Source organism: Mustelus asterias, chromosome 21, assembly GCF_964213995.1.
Source record: "Mustelus asterias chromosome 21, sMusAst1.hap1.1, whole genome shotgun sequence".
Lineage (NCBI taxonomy): Eukaryota > Metazoa > Chordata > Chondrichthyes > Carcharhiniformes > Triakidae > Mustelus > Mustelus asterias.
Window position 1 is genome coordinate 79299403 of NC_135821.1, and position 23152 is coordinate 79322554.

Sequence of the window (23152 nt, forward strand, 5' to 3'; positions counted from 1 at the left end):
GGTTGAGATGCTTTTTCAGAGCATTGGTGCAAACCCAATGGGTGGAATTTTCCCATCCCGCCTGCCAAAGAAATTTGGCAGACCATGCAAAGGTCCGTTCACCTCAGGCGGGAATTTCTGGTCTTGGGGCGAGTGTGGCTGGAAAATCCCGCCCAATGGGCTGAATGGTCTCATTCTGCACTGTAGGGAATCTATTCTATTTGACATAATACTCCCCTCTTGCCTGGATGAGTGCAGTTTCAACAACACTCAAGAAGCTCGACACCATCCAGGACAAAGCAGCCCCGCTTGATTGGCACCACATCTACAAACATCCATTCCCTCCACCACCGACGCTCAGTAGCAGCAGTGTGTACTATCTACAAGATGCACTGCAGCAACTCACCAAAGATCCTTAGACAGCACCTTCCAAACCTACAACCACTTCCATCTACAAGGACAAGGGTAGCAGATACATGGGAACACCATCACCTGTAAGTTCCCCTCCAAGCCACTCACCATCCTGACTTGGAAATATATCGCCGTTCCTTCACTGTCATTGGATGAAAATCCTGGAATTCCCTCCCTAACGGCATTGTGGGTCAACCCACAGCACGTGGAGTGCAGCGATTCAAGAAGGCAGCTCACCACCACCTTCTCAAGGGCAACTAGGGATGGGCAATAAATGCTGGCCAGCCAGCGATGCCCATCTCCCATGAATGAAAAAAAATTATATGAAGGTGATGATGTCACTTTGCAGTGATCTCACCGATGAACAGAGTAGATTTGAGGAGGGAGATGAGGAAATCACGGACAGACATTCAGCGCGGGCAGAATGAGAGCATCAACCCGCTCCTGATTGTTACAATTGTTAATGGTCACACAGAGAAAAAAACAACTTTTACCATTTTAATCTTACTCCTAATGGACATGAATTCACTGAAAAATGGCATTGTAATTCCGATTGTTTTCGCACTCCCTGCCTTGAAGAATATCTGTTTTGTTGTGGTGTTCATTTCCTTACCTCTCCATGGATCTGTGCAGTCTTTTCCAGTTGTGGTAGTTAGTTTTAGATTCAAAGCCACCACCCTTCACCTTAGCCTGATGTGCGGCCTGTATTGACCGCGTATCAATGATATAACCCTTCTTATCAGGCTGAAGAACAGCAGCCAGGAAATGTTCATCCTCTTTACATCTCTTTCCATTGGCCCCAGTCAGTGGCTGGCTGCTTCGCATTATTACCTATAGTTAACAATATCTTCAGATCAGTCCAAAGCTGCAAAAACAGCACCAATGAAATCAGAGTCCAATTCACTGTGCCAACTGGACTGGAAAATAAAACACACAACCAAACACATTTCCTACTGGTCTATTGGAAGATATTACCCGTCCTTACCTGGTCTGGCCTACATGTGACTCTAGAGCCGCAGCAATTTGGTTCACTCTCAACTGCCCTCCAAGGGCAACTAGGGATGGACAATAAATGCTGGTCAGCCAGCGACACCCATGTCCCATGAATGAATGAAAAAAAATTCCTCTCTCATGGAATCTGCATTTGTTCATTATTACACAGCTCTGTAGGGTTTTTCTGATTGAGGGGAGGTGATGGCCGAGTGGTATTATCGCTGGACTATTAATCCAGAAACTCAGCTAATGTTCTTGGGACGTGGGTTCGAATCCCGCCACGGCAGATGGTGTAATTTGAATTCAATAAAAAATATCTGGAATTAAGAATCTACTGATGACCATGAAACCATTGTTGATTGGCGGAAAAACCCATCTGGTTCACTAATGTCCTTGAGGGAAGGAAATCTGCTGTCCCTACCTGGTCTGGTCTACATGTGACTCCAGATCCACAGCAACGTGGTTGACTCTCAACTGCCCTTGGGCAAGTAGGGATAGGCAATAAATGCTGGCCAGCCAGCGACGCCATTGTCCCACAAATGAATAAAAAAGAGATGCAGATTTGAAAAGATATGGTGAACAACTGATTTAGCCATCTACCCCCAGATTTGGCTGGACCACTTAAAACACATTGCTGGGTCCTGCCTTTGTCTGCTAAAATTTCTCATTGTTCCAGGATAGCCCCAGAATTCAAAGATAACATAGCGGAGCATTTAGAAAGCAGTGGCAGGATCAGACAGAGTCAGCATGGATTTATGAAGGGGAAATCATGCTTGACAAATCTGTTGGAATTCTTTGAAGATGTAACTAGTAGAGTTGACAAGGGGAAGCCAGTCGATATGGTATATTTAGACTTTCAGAAAGCGTTTGACAAAGTCCCGCAGAAGAGATTATCGTGCAAAATTAAAGTGCATGGGATTGGGGGAAGTGTATTAAGATGGATAGAAAACTGGTTGGCAGAGAGGAAACAAAGCGTAGGAATTAATGGGTCCTTTTCAAATTGGCAGGCAGTAACTAGTGGGGTACCACAGGGATTGGTGCTGGGACCCCAGCTATTCACAATATATATTAATGATTTGGATGAGGGAACAAAATGTAACATCTCAAAGTTGGGTGGGAGATTGAACTGTGACGAGGATGCAGAGATCCTTCAACATGATCTGGACAGGTTGGGTGAGTGGGATAATCAATGGCAGATGCAGTATAATTTGGATAAATGTGAGGTTATTCACTTTGGAAGCAAAAACAAGAAGATAGCAGCAAGTGGATTCTGGACGAATCGAGTTGCACTCTGAGCAGTTTAGATTTGGTGGACAGGTTTACAAAATTATCCAGCTGGAGGTCTCATCCTCCAGAACAGCAGAGTGTGAAATACTTGTGAATATCATTTCAGACTAAATTAAATCAACTCCTTTTCCTCATTTGTTGTTTGAAAGATGTAGAGCATTCAGGATTTTCTTTTAAAAGATTGATTTCTTTCTACTGGTGTCAGTGCTGAGTACAGCGGAACAGTTATGGCAGGGGACAGTTTCAAAGATATTTGACACTCTAACTGCAATAATCAAGGTCTTGAACTGCCACATTGTAAATGGTAACGGAATACGGTTTCATAGAACATAGAACATAGAACATTACAGCGCAGAACAGGCCCTTCGGCCCACGATGTTGCACCGACCAGTTAAAAAAAAAACTGTGACCCTCCAACCTAAACCAATTTCTTTTCGTCCATGAACCTATCTACGGATCTCTTAAACGCCCCCAAACTAGGCGCATTTACAACTGATGCTGGCAGGGCATTCCAATCCCTCACCACCCTCTGGGTAAAGAACCTACCCCTGACATCGGTTCTATAACTACCCCCCCTCAATTTAAAGCCATGCCCCCTCGTGCTGGATTTCTCCATCAGAGGAAAAAGGCTATCACTATCCACCCTATCTAAACCTCTAATCATCTTATATGTTTCAATAAGATCCCCTCTTAGCCGCCGCCTTTCCAGCGAAAACAATCCCAAATCCCTCAGCCTCTCCTCATAGGATCTCCCCTCCATACCAGGCAACATCCTGGTAAACCTCCTCTGCACCCTCTCCAAAGCCTCCACATCCTTCCTGTAATGTGGGGACCAGAACTGCACACAGTACTCCAAGTGCGGCCGCACCAGAGTTGTGTACAGTTGCAACATAACGCTACGACTCCTAAATTCAATCCCCCTACCAATAAACGCCAAGACACCATATGCCTTCTTAACAACCTTATCTACTTGATTCCCAACTTTCAGGGATCTATGCACACATACACCTAGATCCCTCTGCTCCTCCACACTATTCAAAGTCCTCCCGTTAGCCCTATACTCAACACATCTGTTATTCCTACCAAAGTGAATTACCTCACACTTCTCCGCATTAAACTCCATCCGCCACCTCTCGGCCCAACTTTGCAACCTGTCTAAGTCTTCCTGCAAACTACGACACCCTTCCTCACTGTCTACCACACCACCGACTTTGGTGTCATCAGCAAATTTGCTAATCCACCCAACTATACCCTCATCCAGATCATTAATAAATATTACAAACAGCAGTGGCCCCAAAACAGATCCCTGAGGTACACCACTTGTAACCGCACTCCATGATGAATATTTACTATCAACCACCACCCTCTGTTTCCTATCCGCTAGCCAATTCCTGATCCAATTTCCTAGATCACCCCCAATCCCATACATCTGCATTTTCTGCAGAAGCCTACCATGGTGAACCTTATCAAACGCCTTACTAAAATCCATATATACCACGTCCACTGCCTTGCCCCCATCCACCTCCTTGGTCACTTTCTCAAAAAACTCAATAAGGTTAGTAAGGCACGACCTACCTGCCACAAAACCATGCTGACTATCACCTATCAATTCATTACTCTCCAAATAACTATAAATCCTATCCCTTATAATTTTTTCCAACATCTTGCCGACAACAGAAGTGAGACTCACCGGTCTATAATTCCCGGGGAAGCCTCTGTTCCCCTTCTTAAACAATGGGACAACATTCGCTAACCTCCAATCTTCTGGTACTATACCAGAGGCCAACGACGACCTGAAGATCAGAGCCAGAGGTTCTGCAATCACTTCTCTTGCCTCCCAGAGAATCCTTGGATAAATCCCATCCGGACCAGGGGATTTATCTATTTTCAGACCCTCCAGAATATCCTGCACATCCTCCTTATCAACTGTAATACTGTCTATTCTACTCCCCTGCAACCCAGTGTCCTCCTCAGCTATATTCATGTCCCCTTGCGTGAACACCGAAGAGAAATATTGGTTCAATGCTTCACCAATCTCCTCCGGTTCCACACATAACTTCCCTCTGCCATCTATAACTGGCCCTAAACTTGCCCTAACCAACCTTCTGTTCTTGACATACCTATAGAACGCCTTAGGATTCTCTTTAACCCTATCCGCCAAAGTCTTCTCATGTCCCCTTTTAGCCCTTCTAAGCTCGCTCTTCAACTCCCTCTTAGCCAATCTAAAGCTTTCTAGTGCACTACCCGAGTGCTCACGTCTCATCCGAACATAAGCCTCCTTTTTCTTTTTAACCAACAAAGAAACTTTTTTGGTGCACCACGGTTCCCTAGCCCTACCAATTCCTCCTTGCCTGACAGGGACATACCTATCACAGACTCGCAGTAGCTGCTCCTTGAAAAAACTCCACATGTCGGACGTTCCCAGTCCCTGTAAACTCCTAGTCCAACCTATGTTTCCTAATTCTCTCCTAATAGCCTCATAATTACCCTTACCCCAGCTAAAACCACTGGCCCGAGGTTCATGCCTATCCCTTTCCATCACTAAGGTGAACGTAACCGAATTGTGGTCACTATCACCAAAATGCACACCAACTTCCAAGTCTAGCACCTGGTCTGGCTCATTTCCCAGCACCAGATCCAATATAGCCTCACCTCTAGTTGGCCTGTCTACATACTGAGTCAAAAAACCTTCCTGCACGCTTTGAACAAAAACTGACCCCTCTAACGAGCTAGAGCTATAACAATTCCAGTCAATATTAGTCAAGTTAAAATCCCCCATAACAATTGCCCTATTACTTTCACTCCTAAGCAGGATTGACTCCGCAATCCTTTCCTCAACCTCTCTAGAACTTTTCGGAGGTCTATAAAAGACTCCCAACAGGGTGACCTCTCCTCTCCTATTTCTAATCTCCGCCCATACTACCTCAACAGATAAGTCCTCATCAAACCTCCTCTCTGACACTGTGATACAATCTCTGACCAATAATGCTACCCCTCCCCCTCTTCTACCTCCTTCCCTACTTCGACTAAAACATTTGAACCCCGGGACCTGCAGCATCCATTCCTGCCCCTGCTCTATCCATGTCTCTGAAATAGCCACAACATCGAAGTCCCAGGTACTGATCCACGCTGCAAGTTCACCCACTTTATTGCGAATACTCCTGGCATTGAAGTATACACATTTCAAACCCTGCTCCACCCCACCTCTGCAATGCCGTGCATTGCAGTCCCCATCCATGCATCCCTCACTTTCAGCCCCACTACTCAGGATCCCTCCCCCCCCCCGAATCAGTTTCTTACCATCCCGGTCTTTTTGTGGTAATAACTGAAGACTGGAAAGCGACCACCTTGTCGAAAGCCAGCTATAGTCTTTAGTGCTGCATCGTCAATAGATTTGTGAACAATCACAGCATCTGGATAGGTTGGGCACACAGCAAAGTCTTTGTTCACATAGCTAAGCCTCCAATTATCAGTCTACGAGAGAAAAAATAGTAAACAGACAATGTTTCGTTAATTATTGAACAGAATAGGAACTGTTGCACTGAAAATGAATGGATATATTGAGACTGGGGCACTGGCAGATGAAGTGATTGGTTGTAAGTTCTTGCTGACGTGGAAAGTTTTCCATCTTAGGTGGGATATCTTGGGAAAGGCACCCCCATTGCAGAAGGATGCATCTTGCGCCTCCTCGCAGCCAACTTGGAGGTAACACTTTAAGGCAGGCACAGATACAGCCGAGTCTGTAAATGGCTGGTCTATGAAAGGGGGAACAGAACACTTTCCAATCCTGGAAACTAGGTTAAAATGGACATGAATTCTCCAATTCAGTAATTTGCCATCAATGTAGGGTGTCTGCAAATCACAATGGATGTCAGCCACCTGCCAAAGGTTCCTGGGAGAAAAGCCATCCTCATTTGGCCTTTTACTTTGGTGGCTTTGCAATCACAATTTTTAAAAGACAAACATAATGATTGCGTGGCCTTCAGAAACATTGAGTCTGAGCTGCCAAAGAACAATCATGTTTGAAAGATTTATCTCCAGCATTGAAAGCAACACAGCGTTTCAATCATTCCTTTCACCAGTCAGTGGCTGCAGGTTTGATAACCAAGTGGTGTTAATGAGCTGGATACACATGTCTTGCTGTGTGGGAGATACAACTATTTGGATCATGCATTGGCCATGTTCCATTGGCCATGTTCCATTGGTCATGTTCCATTGGTCATGTTCCATTGGCCATGTTCCATTGGTCATGTTCCATTGGTCATGTTCCATTGGTCATGTTCCATTGGCCATGTTCCATTGGTCACGTTCCATTGGTCATGTTCATCTCTGCCCTTCACTCCCAGAACAAAAGTGGAGAGAAGTTTGAGAGAATAAAGTAGGAAAATATTAATGAAACATATTTAAATATGAATAATCTTTACACTTTTTTCTTTAAACATTTTAATTGGTTGAAGGTACTAGAATAAACTAACATGTGTAGACAGCTTGGTAAACTGTTCTTCGGGAGTAAATAAGTCCCAACCTTCCTGAAGGTTCAGTTGCATTGGTCGATAGAAGAAGGGGTACATGTGACTTGTAGATTCCAGAGACGACAAAGCCTAAAAAGCAAAATCGCAGCAAATGAAAATTGGATCAAAGAAATGTACCAGAAACACCAATAAAAATGTCTCAAGATTTTAAGATTGTATCAGAATGACACAGCAGATTTGCCTTTCGAGGTAGGAATAAAATTGGGATATGAAAAGATTTGCAATAAAGGAAAGTGCCGGGATTCTCTTGCAATTAGAAATGTGTTACGATCTGTTCATATTTTTTGAAGTATTATTAAAAACAAATGAAGCTATCTTGTTCATCCCACCACTTATCCAACATAGACAATCGATGGGTAAGAAAAGACCTTCCCATCCATCACCCCAGCCCCACATTCAGAATGGTGAAATATCTGTGACCTTATCACCCGTATCCATCCCAGGAGAAGCAAAAACCATCGAGAAAAGAAACATAACCAACAGGGAGAGAAAATAAAATCAAGAAAATTGGTCTGCCCAACCTCCCAGGCAATCAAAATCCAGCCTGAAGATCGTATTTATTGACCACATGCATATTAACTGTGAATCATTTACCTTCTGTATGATGGAATCTCAGCCCCAGTTTATTGGTGTCTTAGATTGTGTTAATGTCCTGCTTGGGAAACGATGAAATGTATTATTTTCCAGTGACCTTACTGACTGTGATGGACCATTCACATTGCATTTCACTGTGCACTGAAAGTTTAGCATTCATTTGAAGTGATTTGTGACTTATCATTTAGCTGTAAGGATTGGAAATAACAACCATTATGAAACCTGACTTAATTTACCATGACTACTCTCTTAATTTTCACACACTTCACAGTGAAGGATATCAGTGCGGAGAATGAATATTTTTCATTAGTGGGCCTTCTCTGACCTGCGATTGTGTTTGTGCGGACACACACGTTACTCGCAGTGAGCACCTAACCTCAAGATATAACATTTCCTACCTTGTAAGGTGAATCATTCCCTGGCTGTTCTATGCCTGAATATTAAACCCTAGTCACGATGCTTTGCGAAGGGCTTTGAGTTATTTATGGTACACTGTCCACCTGTACTTCTGATTCCAGAATTAGTTGGCAGTTTTGTCATCTGAACTGGGACTTATTACTCAAATTTATCACACTGAACCACCGTGTGTTAACATCCGTCCACCTGTGAGAGATGACAAAGAGGCAACAAGCAATGTGTTTAGGTGGGGGGGGCTCTTTGTTTGGTGGACTTTGCTGATCTGTGTGAAGGTCAGTCATTGAGAGGGAGGTTCTGTCACAGGCGTTGCACATGAAGCATGATGTTGCGGGATATGGTTTTTGGTGTTAGTGCTGGTTGTCATGGTAACCATCAGCAAAAGGGCGTTTCCATTCCTTTGGGTTAGAGTGACTTCACATTTTGATCTCAGAGGCAAAAAAAAAAGGATGGCTTCACAATCCCATGGCTTCCAGAAGATTGAGATACTTGAAAAGAACGTTTCTCCGGAATTAAAATTAATAAATGCAAAATTGTGACCTATGATCTTTTGTGATATGCTACTTGGGGGCATCAAACCCAGTTGGATACACAATGTCAGTATTCCAACCTTTGCCCATACTTCCCATGTGGCACAGTGGTTAGCACTGTTGCCTCACAGCTCCAGGGACCTGGGTTCGATTCCCGGCTTGGGTCACTGTCTGTGTGGAGTTTGCACGTTCTTCCCGTGTCTGCGTGGGTTTCCTCCGGGTGCTCCAGTTTCCTCCTACAGTTCACAGATGTGTGGGTTAGGGGGATTGGCCATGCTAAATAGATGGAGATATGGGGATAGAGGAGGGAAGGGGACTTGGTGGGATGCTCTGTAAGAGAGTTGGTGCAAACTTGATGGGCCGAATGACCTCTTCTGCACTTTGGGATTCTATGATTCTATGTTATCTAATTGATGGATAGAAACTGAGTTTCTGTTATTCCCAAGCTGCAAGATTTGCCCAGTCAATTTATTTGAGAAAATCCATTCAGCAGCCGAATTCCTCCCCCAATCTTTTCTTTCCTTAATCCTTCGAGAAGTGGAATAGGGATTTCTACAGATACTTTTGCACTCAATGCATTACCTCAAGAGACTTTGCAATGTTCAAGCATTCCTCCATTCCTGGTATCTCCAGGGACATAACACACAAATCTTTACATTTAATAGTTATTATCCCTGAAGACCCTGCAGATCTGGAAAAGAAAGAAAATGTTTTGTGCTGTTTAAACGCTTTGCAGAATGCAGATATGTGATTCAAACAGAAACAAATTCAGATATTTTCCTGATTTCCAGGAACAGGACCATTGGGGTGGGATATTTTGGTTGCATGTTCTCGCCTCACGTTGTGTAATTTACAATGGCACAATGCACAATGGCCTCCAGTTTTACTGCAAAGATCCCTGTCTATTCTTAAAGTGCTAAAAACTTCTTTAACATTAACAATACATTGAAATATTCATTTCCACACTGAATTAAAGAGAAGAATAGCAGGGGCAAGTATTTGTGAGATAGCAGTCTGTACAGATAAGGGTGTGAAGCTTAGCAACTTCTCTAAAAGGAGTGTAAAAGTAGAACCATTGACACCCCATCTAGTTGTAGCTTTTAATCATAATTTCTAGTGTGGAAAATGATAATTGTGACTGATTTTAGTAACTGCTATTTGATTAATAAAAGTATGTTTTATTGGCTTGTACAAAATATATATACTTAGAATGTAACAGAATATTTACTGTAATCTTTTGGTATTTACAAATGAATCAGTCGAAGTTTTGTATCACTGGGAGGCTTTATTTAACAACAAGACTGAGATGCCACAATCACATTAAAATGGCACATTAAGCATTACCATGGCATGGCAGAGAGAATGTTTATGCCCTGTCTAACCATGCCTGATACAATAATGTTATATTCCTCATCGCTAACTTTACTGATTACAAATTCATTGCAAAATGTTCTAGAGTGATGTGGACCGGAGCTGATTTGGGTTGCAGCCTGGACCAATCAGCTTCAGGGCTTTCTACATGAACAAGAATAATGTTTGGTGTTTGCTGACTTTTCATTTGGAAACCCTTTCAGTGCCCAGGTAAATACCCGCTTCCACAAAGCACAGAAAAGTACGATGCACACATATACACAGCCCCTTTCCCAGTGCAAGACCACAGGTATTCTGAGCTGACAGGTTCTGCGTGCCATGTACCATATGTACACATGATTTTGAGCTCATACAAATCTGAGAAAGGCGACTGCTCTCCAGTAGCTAGAGTGATGCATTGAGAATGGTGACAATCCAATGGATGTTACTGTTACAGCTGGCAAGAAGTGCTTAGAACCCGTGTCAAAATCAGTCTCACCGTGACATTAACTGGTAGATAAAGAGAAAACAGATTTCTATGTAAACTCAGAAAATGGAAGTGCTTGTGTGGAAGGCACGGGCCTATAAAGTACCAGAGCAACATGAATCCATCCAATGGCTGTCACCATAGACAAAGAAATGGTCAGACTCCCATTACCTCAGTTAAATGGATGAAATAGAGTCATAGAGTCATAGAGTTTTACAGCATGGAAACAGACCCTTCGGCCCAACTTGTCCATGCCGCCCTTTTTTTAAAAACCCCTAAGCTAATCCCAATTGGTCGCATTTGGCCCATATCCCTCTATACCCATCGTACCCATGTAACTATCTAAATGTTTTTTAAAAGATAAAATTGTACCCGCCTCTACTACTACCTCTGGCAGCTTGTATCCAGACACTCACCACCCTCTGTGTGAAAAAATTGCTCCTCTGGACACTTTTGTATCTCTCCCCTCTCACCTTAAACCTATGCCCTCTATGATAATATAAAAACAGAGTGGGTATTATTACAAGAACTTTTATATCTTCATTTCTTTTGTGGTTCAGCGATGGGAAACTATTTCCTTATTTAATAGCTCAGGAAACTGTAAAGGACATTGAGGATGATGCCAGGAAACACTGCCTCACACAACAGGGAGTGGGAATCTGGAATCTCTCCTCCAAAAAACTGAGATTGCTAGATCACTCTTGGGTAAGGGCATTAAGAGTTCCAAGACAAAAGCCGACAGATGGAGTTAAGATCCAGATCAGCCAGAATCTGACCGACAACATAACTGGCCTCAGGGACTGAATGGCCTCATCCTTTCCAAGGTCCTTTACAGTCACATTGAGTATAACAGATGCAGAAAACGCACAAACATTAGCTTTGCAACACAGCATTAGCAATAACTGAAGCATTTCTTTAAAACAAATCCTTGCAGAAAATAAGACCATTTACACCATTAAAGTTTCTGTTCCATGGAGCAAGAAAAGTAAACAATTTCTTTCGAAGTCACTCAGGACAAATGTCTTCTGCAAAAGCACAAACGCTTTGTAGCCTAACATGAAAGAAGCAGCTGACAGCAATTAAATACCAGACCTGTCCCCGTTCTCCTCATTTACAAATTTGATGCTTTGGAGTCCACTTAGGTTCTGCACACTGATTGAAAAAACAGAGAGAGAGAAAAAAGACAAACATAGGAGATATTAGTGTCAGAAAGAAGCATTTGTTAAATATCAAATTCTGATTTAACAAATCCTGCTTCCTCTAATCATGTTATCGACAAAGTCAGGTTAGCTCCTGTGGGTTAAATACAGATCATTGTTAATTATGTGAATTTAGATCTTAACCACATACAGCAGGTAAATAAGCTGTTGAAAGAGAAAATTTGTTCAACAGAACTGGAATTAGATTATTGTTAATGTTGCTATTAGTGTCACAAATAGGCTTACATTAATACTGCATTGAAGTTTGGACACACTGAGGGAGAATTTAGCATGGCCAATGTACTTATGTTATGTTATGTTATTTGTTATGCAATAGTTTCAAATACCTCTGGGTCCAAAGTGAGGATTCATTCATATAATGTAAACTTTAAAAAACACACAATCCTGTCTTAACTTTTCACAATGTTTAATCATGAGTTAATTATTGAAAGGGTCAAATCATTATTGAAACAAGGTTCTACCTTGAACCTTTCTATGCAACCAAACATCTCAGTGTCAATATCATAGTTCTGTATTTATATGAGTGTGTATGTGTAATCTTTAACTACAGAATTCAGTGCACACATGGCCTTGTTCCTCATCGAGAGTTCTGTTGCACGTGCAAAGGTTAAGTCTGGAGCTCGGAGGGATAAAGCTCCTCTTGCAGCAGTGGAGAGCTGGTATGGCATAAAGAGCTCTTTTAGATATTGAAAATATATCAAACGCAAATTCCAGAAGACCACTGCAACTGTACTTCTATTGCTTGCAATTTTCTTTCCATTTTTATGCTCAGTTTGTGGTGAGTTTGTGCTTTAGATATTAGCCCCGTGAAAAGTCAACAAACTGAAAAAAAATCACTTATACCCTTTAAAGAATTCTCATCGTTGGGAATTTTATTGATATCACCGCAGAGAGTGGACAGATTTCCTGAAACAGGAGTTTCTGCAACTCGGCAGATAGTTCTGCATCATTTGATACAGTGATTGATACATAAGTCCCTGTTGGTCAGGCTTTGAAGGGAGAAGACGCACAGATACTTCAGATATCACTATGTGCGGAGAGTACTGTAAACAGGCAACTGGTGGCTGGGGAAGCACAGACTAATGTGGAAAAATTCAACTGGCAACTAAATGGATATTTAATGGAGCAGATGATGGAGGAATATTAGCTTTGGAACACACCAAATGGATTTCAGAATCTATTCTTGTCCTGGATTTTCCTGTGTTGCTATGACTAAAGAAAATAAAATAAATCTTTTTGAAAATTAGTATTACTGGCAGCATCAACAATAAGAGAATGATGCCCCATTTGACTCCTATACTAACCCATGTTACATCTTGCTTTGGTGTAATTTTTTTTTCCCTGCTAATAATAATAATGTTATTTGGAGAAAGCGACAAATAAGATTTCAGGTTATCTTCTTTTCATAACTTTGTGAGAGGTCAGCTGCTGGATGGAAGTCAGAGGTTTTTGGACAATTAAACACTCTAAAAATGTGAACACCATTGGGTGGTTCTGTAATGGGGGAGGGAATATCTAGGGGGCTTTGAATCATCTCTGAAGGAACCTCAAGCAATTTCCCTCATCTCCTGTAACACAGGATCATAGAATCCCTATAGTGCAAAAGGAGGCCATTCAGCCCATCGATTCTGCACCAACTCTCCGAAAGAGTAACTTACCCAGGTACTCTCCCCTGCTCTATCTCCATAACCCCACACATTTACCATGACCAATCCACCTGACCTGCACATCTTTGGAGTGTGGGAGGAAACTGGAGCACCCAGAGGAAACCCACGCAGACATGGGGAGAATGTGCAAACTCTACACAGACTGAAGTTGACCCAAGGCGAAATTGAACCGGGGTCCCTGGTGCTGGGAGGCAGCAATGCCAAACACTGTGCCACTGTGTCATCATGCCACTGGTGACATCAAAGAAATCAGCAGCCTCCCCTCATTTCAGCTACAGGACATTTCCCACCTACCTGACAGCAAAGGAATTCAATGGATCATTACACAGCGGATGATTACACAGCTACTGGGAGAAAAGCGAATGGAAAGAAAATGATTTGATTTATTATTGTCATATGTATTAGTATACAGTGAAAAGTATTGTTTCTTGTGCGCTATACAGACTAAGCATACCATTCATAGAGAAGGAAAGAAGAGAGTGCAGAATGTAGTGTTACAGTCATAGTTGGGGTGTAGAGAAAGATCAACTTAATGCGAGGTAGGTCCATTCAAAAGTCTGATGTAGGGATAGCTGTTGCAATCACTCACTTCCAGTCACATTCATCCCACCCAATTTTCACTTCCACAGCTCAAGCTGTGTGCAAGAAATTTGCAAGAAATTTCCCAGCTTGCAATGTCCGTCTCAGGGAAAAGCTCCCCAGATATCATGGGTTCTGCTTCAGGGGTGCAGGGAATGGTGATGTTGAATGGAGTCAAACCCACTGACCCCAGAGCAGAGCACAGGTGGCCACAGGGATCACCAGGTGCTGAGGTGGGCTGGTTGGAAAGTCTGCCTCAGTTCTATAAGGTTTTAGCTTCCAACCCTCACCCCTCAGACTCCCTCCTCCAGCCATCCCCAAAGCCCTTCATACCCCCATGCCAACTCATGTCAATTTGCCCAGTATCTAATCTGCAGAAACCTCAAACGCCATGTAGAGATTAAATAAATAATGTTCTAAAAATCTAATACAGATTTAACTGTACAGATTTGATAGTAAAACACATTCCCTGTCATCAAAGCCTATTATAGAGTCATAGAGGTTTACAGCATGGAAACAGGCCCTTCGGCCCAACTTGTCCATGCCACCCTTTTTTTAAAATCCCTAAGCTAATCCCAATTGCCCGCATTTGGCCCATATCCCTCCATACCCATCTTATCCATGTAACTATCTAAATGCTATTTAAACGACAAAATTGTACCCACCTCTACTACTACCTCTGGCAGCTTGTTCCAGACACTCACCACGCTCTGTGTGAAAAAATTACCCCTCTGGATCCTTTTGTATCTCTCCCCTCTCACCTTAAACCTATGCCCTCTAGTTTTAGATTCCCCTACCTTTGGGAAAAGATATTGATTATCTAGCTGATCTGTGCCCCTCATTATTTTATAGACCTCTATAAGATCACTCCCCAGCCTCCTACACTCCAGAGGAAAAAGTCCCAGCCTATCCAGCCTCTCCTTGTAACCCAAACCATCAAATCCCGGTAGCATCCTAGTAAATCTTTTCTGCACTCTTTCTAGTTTAATAATATCCTTTTTATAATAGGGTTTCAAAGTGTTTATTCAAATCTCGAATGCAGAATCTCTTATAAAAACAAATTCTTCTATTCAGACCTTCAACAAAGTCAATTAATCCTTTAATAACATTGTTGAGCTGTCAAACAAACTGGGAACTCAAAATCCCCTTGCTGAGATAATTGCATCTTTGGAAATCAGCCAAGCATTTATAAAGATTCCGTAAGAAAATGTCAAAAAATTGCTATTAAAATTGTTAGACGATTTTTTAAACTCTCACTGACATGAGAGGCTTAGTATGCTCAAGAATACTCAGCATGGCTTTGTCAAGGGCAGATCGTGCCTTACGAGCCTGGTGGAGTTCTTCGAAAATGTGACTAAACACATTGACGAAGGGAAGGCGGTAGATGTGGTTTATATGGATTTTAGCAAGGCGTTTGATAAGGTCCCCCATGCAAGGCTTCTAGAAAAAGTGAGAGGGCATGGGATCCAAGGGGCTGCTGCCCGGTGGATCCAGAACTGGCTTGCCCAAAGGAGGCAGAGAGTGGGTATAGATGGGTCTTTTTCTAAATGGAGGTCGGTCACCAGTGGTGTGCCCCAGGGATCTGTTCTGGGACCCTTGCTGCTTGTCATTTTCATAAATGACCTGGATGAGGAAGTGGAGGGATGGGTTGGTAAGTTTGCCGACAACACGAAGGTTGGTGGGGTTGTGGATAGTCTGGAGGGATGTCAGAAGTTACAGAGGGACATAGATAGGATGCAAGACTGGGCGGACAAGTGGCAGATGGACTTCAACCCAGATAAATGCGTCGCGGTCCATTTTGGTAGGACAAATGGAATGAAGGAGTACAATATAAAGGGAAAGACTCTTAGTACGGTAGAGGATCAGAAGGACCTTGGGGTCCGGGTCCATAGGACTCTAAAATCGGCCCCGCAGGTGGAGGAGGTGGTTAAGAAGGCGTATGGTGTGCTGGCCTTTATCAATTGAGGGATTGAGTTTCGGAGTCCGGGGATAATGATGCAGCTATATAAGACCCTCGTCAGACCCCACTTGGAGTACTGTGCTCAGTTCTGGTCGCCTCATTACAGGAAGGATGTGGAAAAGATTGAAAGGGTGCAGAGGAGATTTCCAAGGATGTTGCCTGGATTGAGTGGCATGCCTTATGAGGATAGGCTGAGGGAGCTCGGGCTTTTCTCCTTGGAGAGACGAAGGATGAGAGGAGACCTAATAGAGGTGTATAAGATGTTGAGAGGCATAGATCGGGTGGACTCTCAGAGGCTTTTTCCCAGGGTGGAAATGGCTGCTACGAGAGGACACAGGTTTAAGGTGCTGGGGGGTAGGTACAGGGGAAATGTTAGGGGTAAATTTTTCACACAGAGGGTGGTGGGCGAGTGGAATCGGCTGCCATCAGGGGTGGTGGAGGCGAACTCAATAGGGTCTTTTAAGAGATTCCTGGATGAGTACATGGAGCTTAATAGGGTGGAGGGTTATAGGTAGGTCTAGAAGGTAGGGATGTGTTCGGCACAACTTGTGGGCCGAAGGGCTTGTTTGTGCTGTAGTTTTTCTATGTTTCTATGTGCAGCCTATTTTTGCATTTCATTTTTAATGGGCTGTGGTTTTAAATAACATCACATCATGACAGTAAAATAGAACGTAGCTGCCCTTCAAGACACTTTATGTCTCCTCCATGAATTTGTGACTCCCACACTGCATCAGCCAAAATGGAGTCTGCATTTTGCACAGTTTTCCTCACAGGTGAATCATGCTTCACCGCGAGACTTCCACATTTGGGTGCCACCCATCATTTTGAAAGCTTCATGGAATCTCCATGACTCTGCGAAAATCCAAACCAAAATGTTGAGGATGGGGGCACAAACAGGAACAATTGTTTCTTCACTCAGAAGGTTGTGAAGTTTTAGAATTCTCTATCCCAGAAAGCTGTGGATGTTCAGTTATTGAATATATTCGAAACATGAAGTTGACTGATTTCTGGGTACTCAATGAATTAAGGATAATGAGGATAGTGCAGAAAGGTGGCATTGTGATGGAAAACCATCTGTAATCTTATTGAATGGTGGAGCAGCTGTGAGAACCTGAGTGCCTTACTCCTGCTTTATTTCCTGTGTTCTCTCTGTGTTTGTTGCACTGTTTCTTTAAATGATAAGGCACTGACATCTGACCAATCTGCTTTCGATATAATTCTGATTTTTCTTTTTAACAAACAAGAGCGGAAGAAAAAAAAGTAGGAGTAGACCATTCGGCCCATTGAGCCTGTTCCGCCATTCAATACGATCATGGCTGATCTTGGGCTTCAACTCCACATTCCCGCCTGCTCTCCATATCCCTTACTCCCTGAGAGAGACCAAAATTCCGTCTCTCGCAGCCTTAAATATATTCAACAATCGAGCATCCACACCATTCTGGGGGAGAGAATCACATAGATTCACAACCCTTTGAGTGAAGAAATTTCTCCTCATCTCAGTCCGAAATAATCGGCCCCTTTCCCGAGGCTGTGCCCCCGTGTTTTAGATTCCTCAACCAGCAGAAACATCTCACAGTGTCCACCAATCAAACCCCTTCAGAGCTTTGTAGGATTCAATGAGTTTGCCTCTGATTTAAACTCCAGATCTCAGAGGCCCAATTTACTCAGCACACTAATATATAAAGCTGAACTGGTTTCGCTCTCTTCTTCCCAGTGCTTTTAGCTACAATCATAAATGATTATCAGAATGTGTTGCTGGGGTTGCATTGTCAGCTGCAGAAGAGAAAAATGCAGACATCAAGAATGCCACACTCTCACAGGACAATTCTGCAAATTGTGAAATGGTTTTGAAGCAACAGACCACCCACAACAGATGTTACATATGTGGCTTTTGCAAACCTACAAGACTAAGGAAAGCCAGGATTGTTTTAAGATGATCTTTGGTTTCATTATTGCCTCGCTTTTCTATAAACTGTACACCTCACAGTAAATGTCTGACCTGCCTTTGCAGATAACAGTGGTTCTCTTTCATCTCCTTCCAGTTCATTGTCAATGAGGCCAACAACTTTTTCTGAACTGGTTAACAGTTAATTCAACTTTCACAGAACATAAAGCATTTCCTGTTCAAAGACATCTGTTTGGAGTGGAAATGGAGCAGAAATTTGATCTTCATTTTTTTAAAAAGCACTTGCCTTATCCTCCTGAATGGGCCTTTGGAAATGTTATCAGTTGTTACTCAAGCACTTGTTACTGAGGAATATGTGAAATAGAGATTAACAAATTGCATAAAAATTGAACATGAAATATACCTTTAGCTTGTAAACCTATATAACATGGGCAATACAGTGGCACAGTGGTTAGCACGGCTGCCTCACAGCGCCAGGGACCCGGGTTCGATTCCCAGCTTGGGTCACTGTCTGTGTGGAGTTTGCACGTTCTCCCCGTGTCTATGTGAATTTCCTCCCACAGACCAAAGATGTGTGGGTTAGGTGGATTGGCCATGCTAAATTGCCCCTCAGTGTCAAGGGGGACTAGGTAGGGTAAATGCATGGGATTATGGAGATAGGGCCGGGTGGGATTGTGGTCGGTACAGACTCAATAGTCTGAATGGCCTCCTTTTGCACTGTAGGATTGTATGGTTCTATAACTTCCTTTTGTCAATACCAATTATTTTTGTTTTCTTCTTGCTTTTTCTCTTAACTTTTTAAAAACTTTCTCACCCTGGACTGTCCTCAATTTGCTGCAAATCAATTGAAGCTATTTGATTGGACAAGTATTCTAATACAAGGGCAACTAGGGATGGGCAATAAATGCTGCTCTAACCAGCGACGCCCACATCCCATAAATGAATGAAGAAAATCTTCGCTCACCCGACAACACAATGGTGTCACCGAGGGCAAGGTTTAGATGTGAACATTTGTTGTGAATCCAAAGCTGTTCAGAGCTGTTCCTGAGGTGCACATTCTATAAATATTAACAGCAGGTAAAGGCAGGTCAAACTGGAGCAGTGAATTACTCTCGTTCAAGAATTGATGGGGAGCAGAATTTTAGCTTTGACCGTTATATATTCAAGGTCACTTCCAAAAGACAATAGTTTACAGTCTTCCTGGACGGATTTCTCTCCCTCTTTGCAGTATGTTTCGCAGAGGTGGGAGGCCGTGCATCACTCGCTGCCCGCAGGATCTTATGGTCCCACCGTTGTCAACGGGGTTTCCCACTGAACGCACCTCTTGCCATCGGGAAACCCGCAGCGGGGGTGCGCTATCAGCAGGGCCGTAAGATCCTGCCAGCGTGAACAGCAGCAAGATTCTGGTGAATGTCTTTTTCCAGCTATCCCCTGCTCTTCTTAGAGATATGGCATGAGGTGATTTACATTCACCTGCAATGGCAGAGAGACTGCAGATAATGTCCGCTATTAATGACCTATCCATGGGAGAGTGATCATTCCGAGTCACAACACAATAGACAGGCAGCTCTTCCACAAACAGTCTGCAGAAAAGCCTCAGTCATCAACGGGTTGGAACTATTACTGAAAAACAGCTCATGTAAATATTGATTGTTCTTTCAGTGGCCATTTTTCTTGTGTTTCTTAATCACTAAATCCATAAACAATTAGAGGCAAAAAAATCAAAGATTTTTTATTACCTCCAATTTTACAGTATTCTAAAATGGCTTGACAAGACTTTATCCAAAGCCTTTCTGCCGTTGCAGGTGGATGTAAATGATTTCATGCCATGTCTCAAAGAAGAGCAGAGGATAGCTGAAAAAAGCCATTGTGTCAAAGTTTTTTGTCTTGCACTTATTAGGGCAATCACAAAGATCCCAATGTCAGGGGAAACAACAATGTTATACTGTATGAGAAGAGGATACTGATTGGTTGGCAGGTGGACCCAGATTAGTAGAGGGGTTGGCATGAAGAATGCACCAGTTGATCATGACTGACAGTTAACTGCCATGTGTTGTTTAAAATATAAGCCAGGCAGCTTGACTCTGATTGGTCAAGGCATTGCCTTGTGTTATGAACCAGCGAACGGCTATCACATTTTTTGTTTAGCTTAAACAGGAGCAATGTATGTACATGTTCTTTCTGACTGCAATGAACAGGACCCTGTGCATTAATATATGTAGCCTTCAGTACATGCAAATGTGACAAACTATGAGCACAACTGACAAAATTAAATTGGCTGTCATGTAATTTTTAAACACAATGAAGATTATTTAGCAAATGTTGTCCAGTTAAGGAATCACATCTAATTTTGGACATTGTATTTTGCATTTTGCAAACAAGGGCTGGTTGGGGAGGGGAGGTCTATACTTTGCCTGTTGTAACCGTGACTGTTTGATACAATCCGCCAATGTTTGGGACATACGGCTTACCCAGCATCACACCGGCTCGGAAATTCATTTACCACGTTACTCATTTATGTGCTCGGCAAAATGTATTGTTGGCTTGACGGCAGCATTCTGTTAGTGACTAATATCAGTCATGTTGCTGCTGCACTGTAACAGTGTGAAACAGCTAGCTTCACTTGTTGCTCAAACGTTTGAGAGACCTTACTCATCCAGGGTAATCCGAGGTAGACTGGGCACTTTTCAGGGCCTGACGTAAACCGACTAAAGGTCAAAGTGCCGATGTGAATCTATCTAATATCGGACAGTGACCAGCTGGCTGAAACTGAGACTGCCTGGTACAAGACCGGACAACTGTCCACCCTATCACCTGCAGCAAGAGATGAAGGAAAGCAAAGTTCTAGGGGAAGGTGTAGATCTGGAGATTACCAAAGCAGCCAATGGTGAGGCCATGAAGAGAATTAAACATGAGGATGAAAGGGCCAGCATTGATGGACCTGGGTAAGTACTCAGGCCACGTGGGCCCTCATGTGCATTAGAAAATGAGGAACGGGGTTTCGGATGAGCTAAGGTTGATGAAAGGTGGTGGAGAGGGTGTCAGCCACTCTGAGTCAAAAAGAATAATTTACTCTTTCAACATCAGTGAGATGTTTGTTGACCATTCTTGTGTCTGTGATATATTCCCTCAGAAAACAACAGCCGAGCAAAATCCAGAGAAAAACAATGAATAAAAAACACTCTCACTGTAAAGTTTGAAAACTATCCCTCCTTGTTAGAATGTTGCGCTGACTCACAACTACAGTAATTAAAATCGTATTTCTGCACCTGCACCTCCACAATAATAGAACATAGAACAGTACAGCACAGAACAGGTCCTTCGGCCCTCGATGTTGTGCCGAGCTTTATCTGAAACCAAGATCAAGCTATCCCACTCCCTATCATCTTGGTGTGCTCCATGTGCCTATCCAATAACCGCTTAAATGTTCCTAAAGTGTCTGACTCCACTATCACTGCAGGCAGTCCATTCCACACCCCAACCACTCCCTGCATAAAGAACCTACCTCTGATATCCTTCCTATATCTCCCACCATGAACCCTATAGTTATGCCCCTTTGTAATAGCTCCATCCACCCGAGGAAATAGTCTTTGAACGTTCACTCTATCTATCCCCTTCATCATTTTATAAACCTCTATTAAGTCTCCCCTCAGCCTCCTCCGCTCCAGAGAGAACAGCCCTAGCTCCCTCAACCTTTCCTCATAAGACCTACCCTCCAAACGAGGCAGCATCCTGGTAAATCTCCTCTGCACTCTTTCCAGCGCTTCCACATCCTTCTTATAGTGAGGTGACCAGAACTGCACACAATATTCCAAATGTGGTCTCACCAAGGTCCTGTACAGTTGCAGCATAACCCCACGACTCTTAAACTCCAACCCCCTGTTGATAAAAGCTAATACACGATAGGCCTTCTTCACAGCTCTATCCACATGAGTGGCAACCTTTAGAGATCTGTGGATATGGACCCCAAGATCTCTCTGTTCCTCCACAGTCTTCAGAACCCTACCTTTGACCCTGTAATCCACATTTAAATTAGTCCTACCAAAATGAATCACCTCACATTTATCAGGGTTAAACTCCATTTGCCATTTTTCAACCCAGCTTTGCATCCTATCTATGTCTCTTTGCAGCCTACAACAGCCCTCCACCTCATCCACTACTCCACCAATCTTGGTGTCATCGGCAAATTTACTGATCCACCCTTCAGCCCCCTCCTCTAAGTCATTAATAATGGTTGTAAACTATCCATCATTAACGTATAGTTTACATAACTGAAACTTATAACAACCAGTACAAACTAGGAACAAAAACAGAAAATGCTGGAAAAATGCAGCAGCCTGGCAGCATCGGTGGAGAGCATTTCGACTTCTGAAGAAGAGTCACACCAACTCGAAACCTTAACTCCATTTCTCCCTCCAAAGATGCTGCCAGACCCGCTGAGATTTTCCAGCATTTGCTGTTTTGTTTCAGGTTCCAGCATCCACAGTAATTTGGTTTTACCTTAGCATTGCAAACCAGATTTGTTTTAAAGCAAGATGACATCATAACCGTAAATAGAACATTTTGTATGTTTTTAGTATTCACTACAAAATATTAGCCTTAACTTACTTGTGATTTGGTTGTTTCCTACTTCATTTCAGGCTACACAATTCCTGATCACTCTGATCTCACTGAATATCTAAATATAGATGATTGTGTCGATGACTTCTTCTTTTCACATTAAACAGTTCTCTGCAAAATGTGAACTGACAAATACAACACACAGAGGAAATACATTCGACACAAAGATAAAGTCAGACACATGGGAATTAGGCCAATTTGATTTGAGCAACAGCTCAACAGCTTGGGGGGGGGGGGGGGGGGTGGAGCAGCGAGTGATAGCAGCAGCCAAAGGCACCAGGCTGTGAAGCTCTACACCCCCTCCCTCCATACAGCACATATGAAATTAAACTGATTACTGAAGTTGTCAGGCCTGTGCTAACTAAACTCTATCTTGGCAAAAATAGTGTCAACCTTCAGCCAGTCAATGGCAAGGATGCACTGGGTCTAACCATGGGCTGTTTACAAAGGCAATCATCTTCAGAGTGGAGGTAAACAGACACCCTCCAGTTCAAGTGGAAAATTGCTGTGGGTGTTGGTATGGGATTGCAGACAAAGCCCCACCAATCATGAACACTGTACACTCACTCACTAGTTGCACATTAAATAGAATAAAAATAATAAATGTGTTTAATTGTATAATA

General features: G+C 42.9%; 1 protein-coding gene across 7 annotated transcripts in view; it reads right to left on the bottom strand.

The window, feature by feature from the left end:
• LOC144509443 (myotubularin-related protein 9-like) overlaps nt 1-23152 on the bottom strand; it is a 47721-nt gene that overhangs the window by 22465 nt on the left and 2104 nt on the right. For 3 of the 7 annotated variants that reach the window (XM_078238339.1, XM_078238340.1, XM_078238342.1), the window contains exons 3-7: nt 11670-11729; nt 9323-9431; nt 7146-7271; nt 5971-6144; nt 1004-1221 (exon numbers count right to left, since the gene is read on the bottom strand). In XM_078238339.1, coding sequence (XP_078094465.1) covers nt 1004-1221; nt 5971-6144; nt 7146-7271; nt 9323-9431; nt 11670-11729 — 687 coding nt within the window. Of the gene's footprint in view, nt 1-1003; nt 1222-5970; nt 6145-7145; nt 7272-9322; nt 9432-11669; nt 11730-18873; nt 18960-23152 lie in introns of those variants that run through there. The other 4 variants (XM_078238344.1, XM_078238343.1, XM_078238341.1 and 1 more) reach the window with 2 other exon arrangements.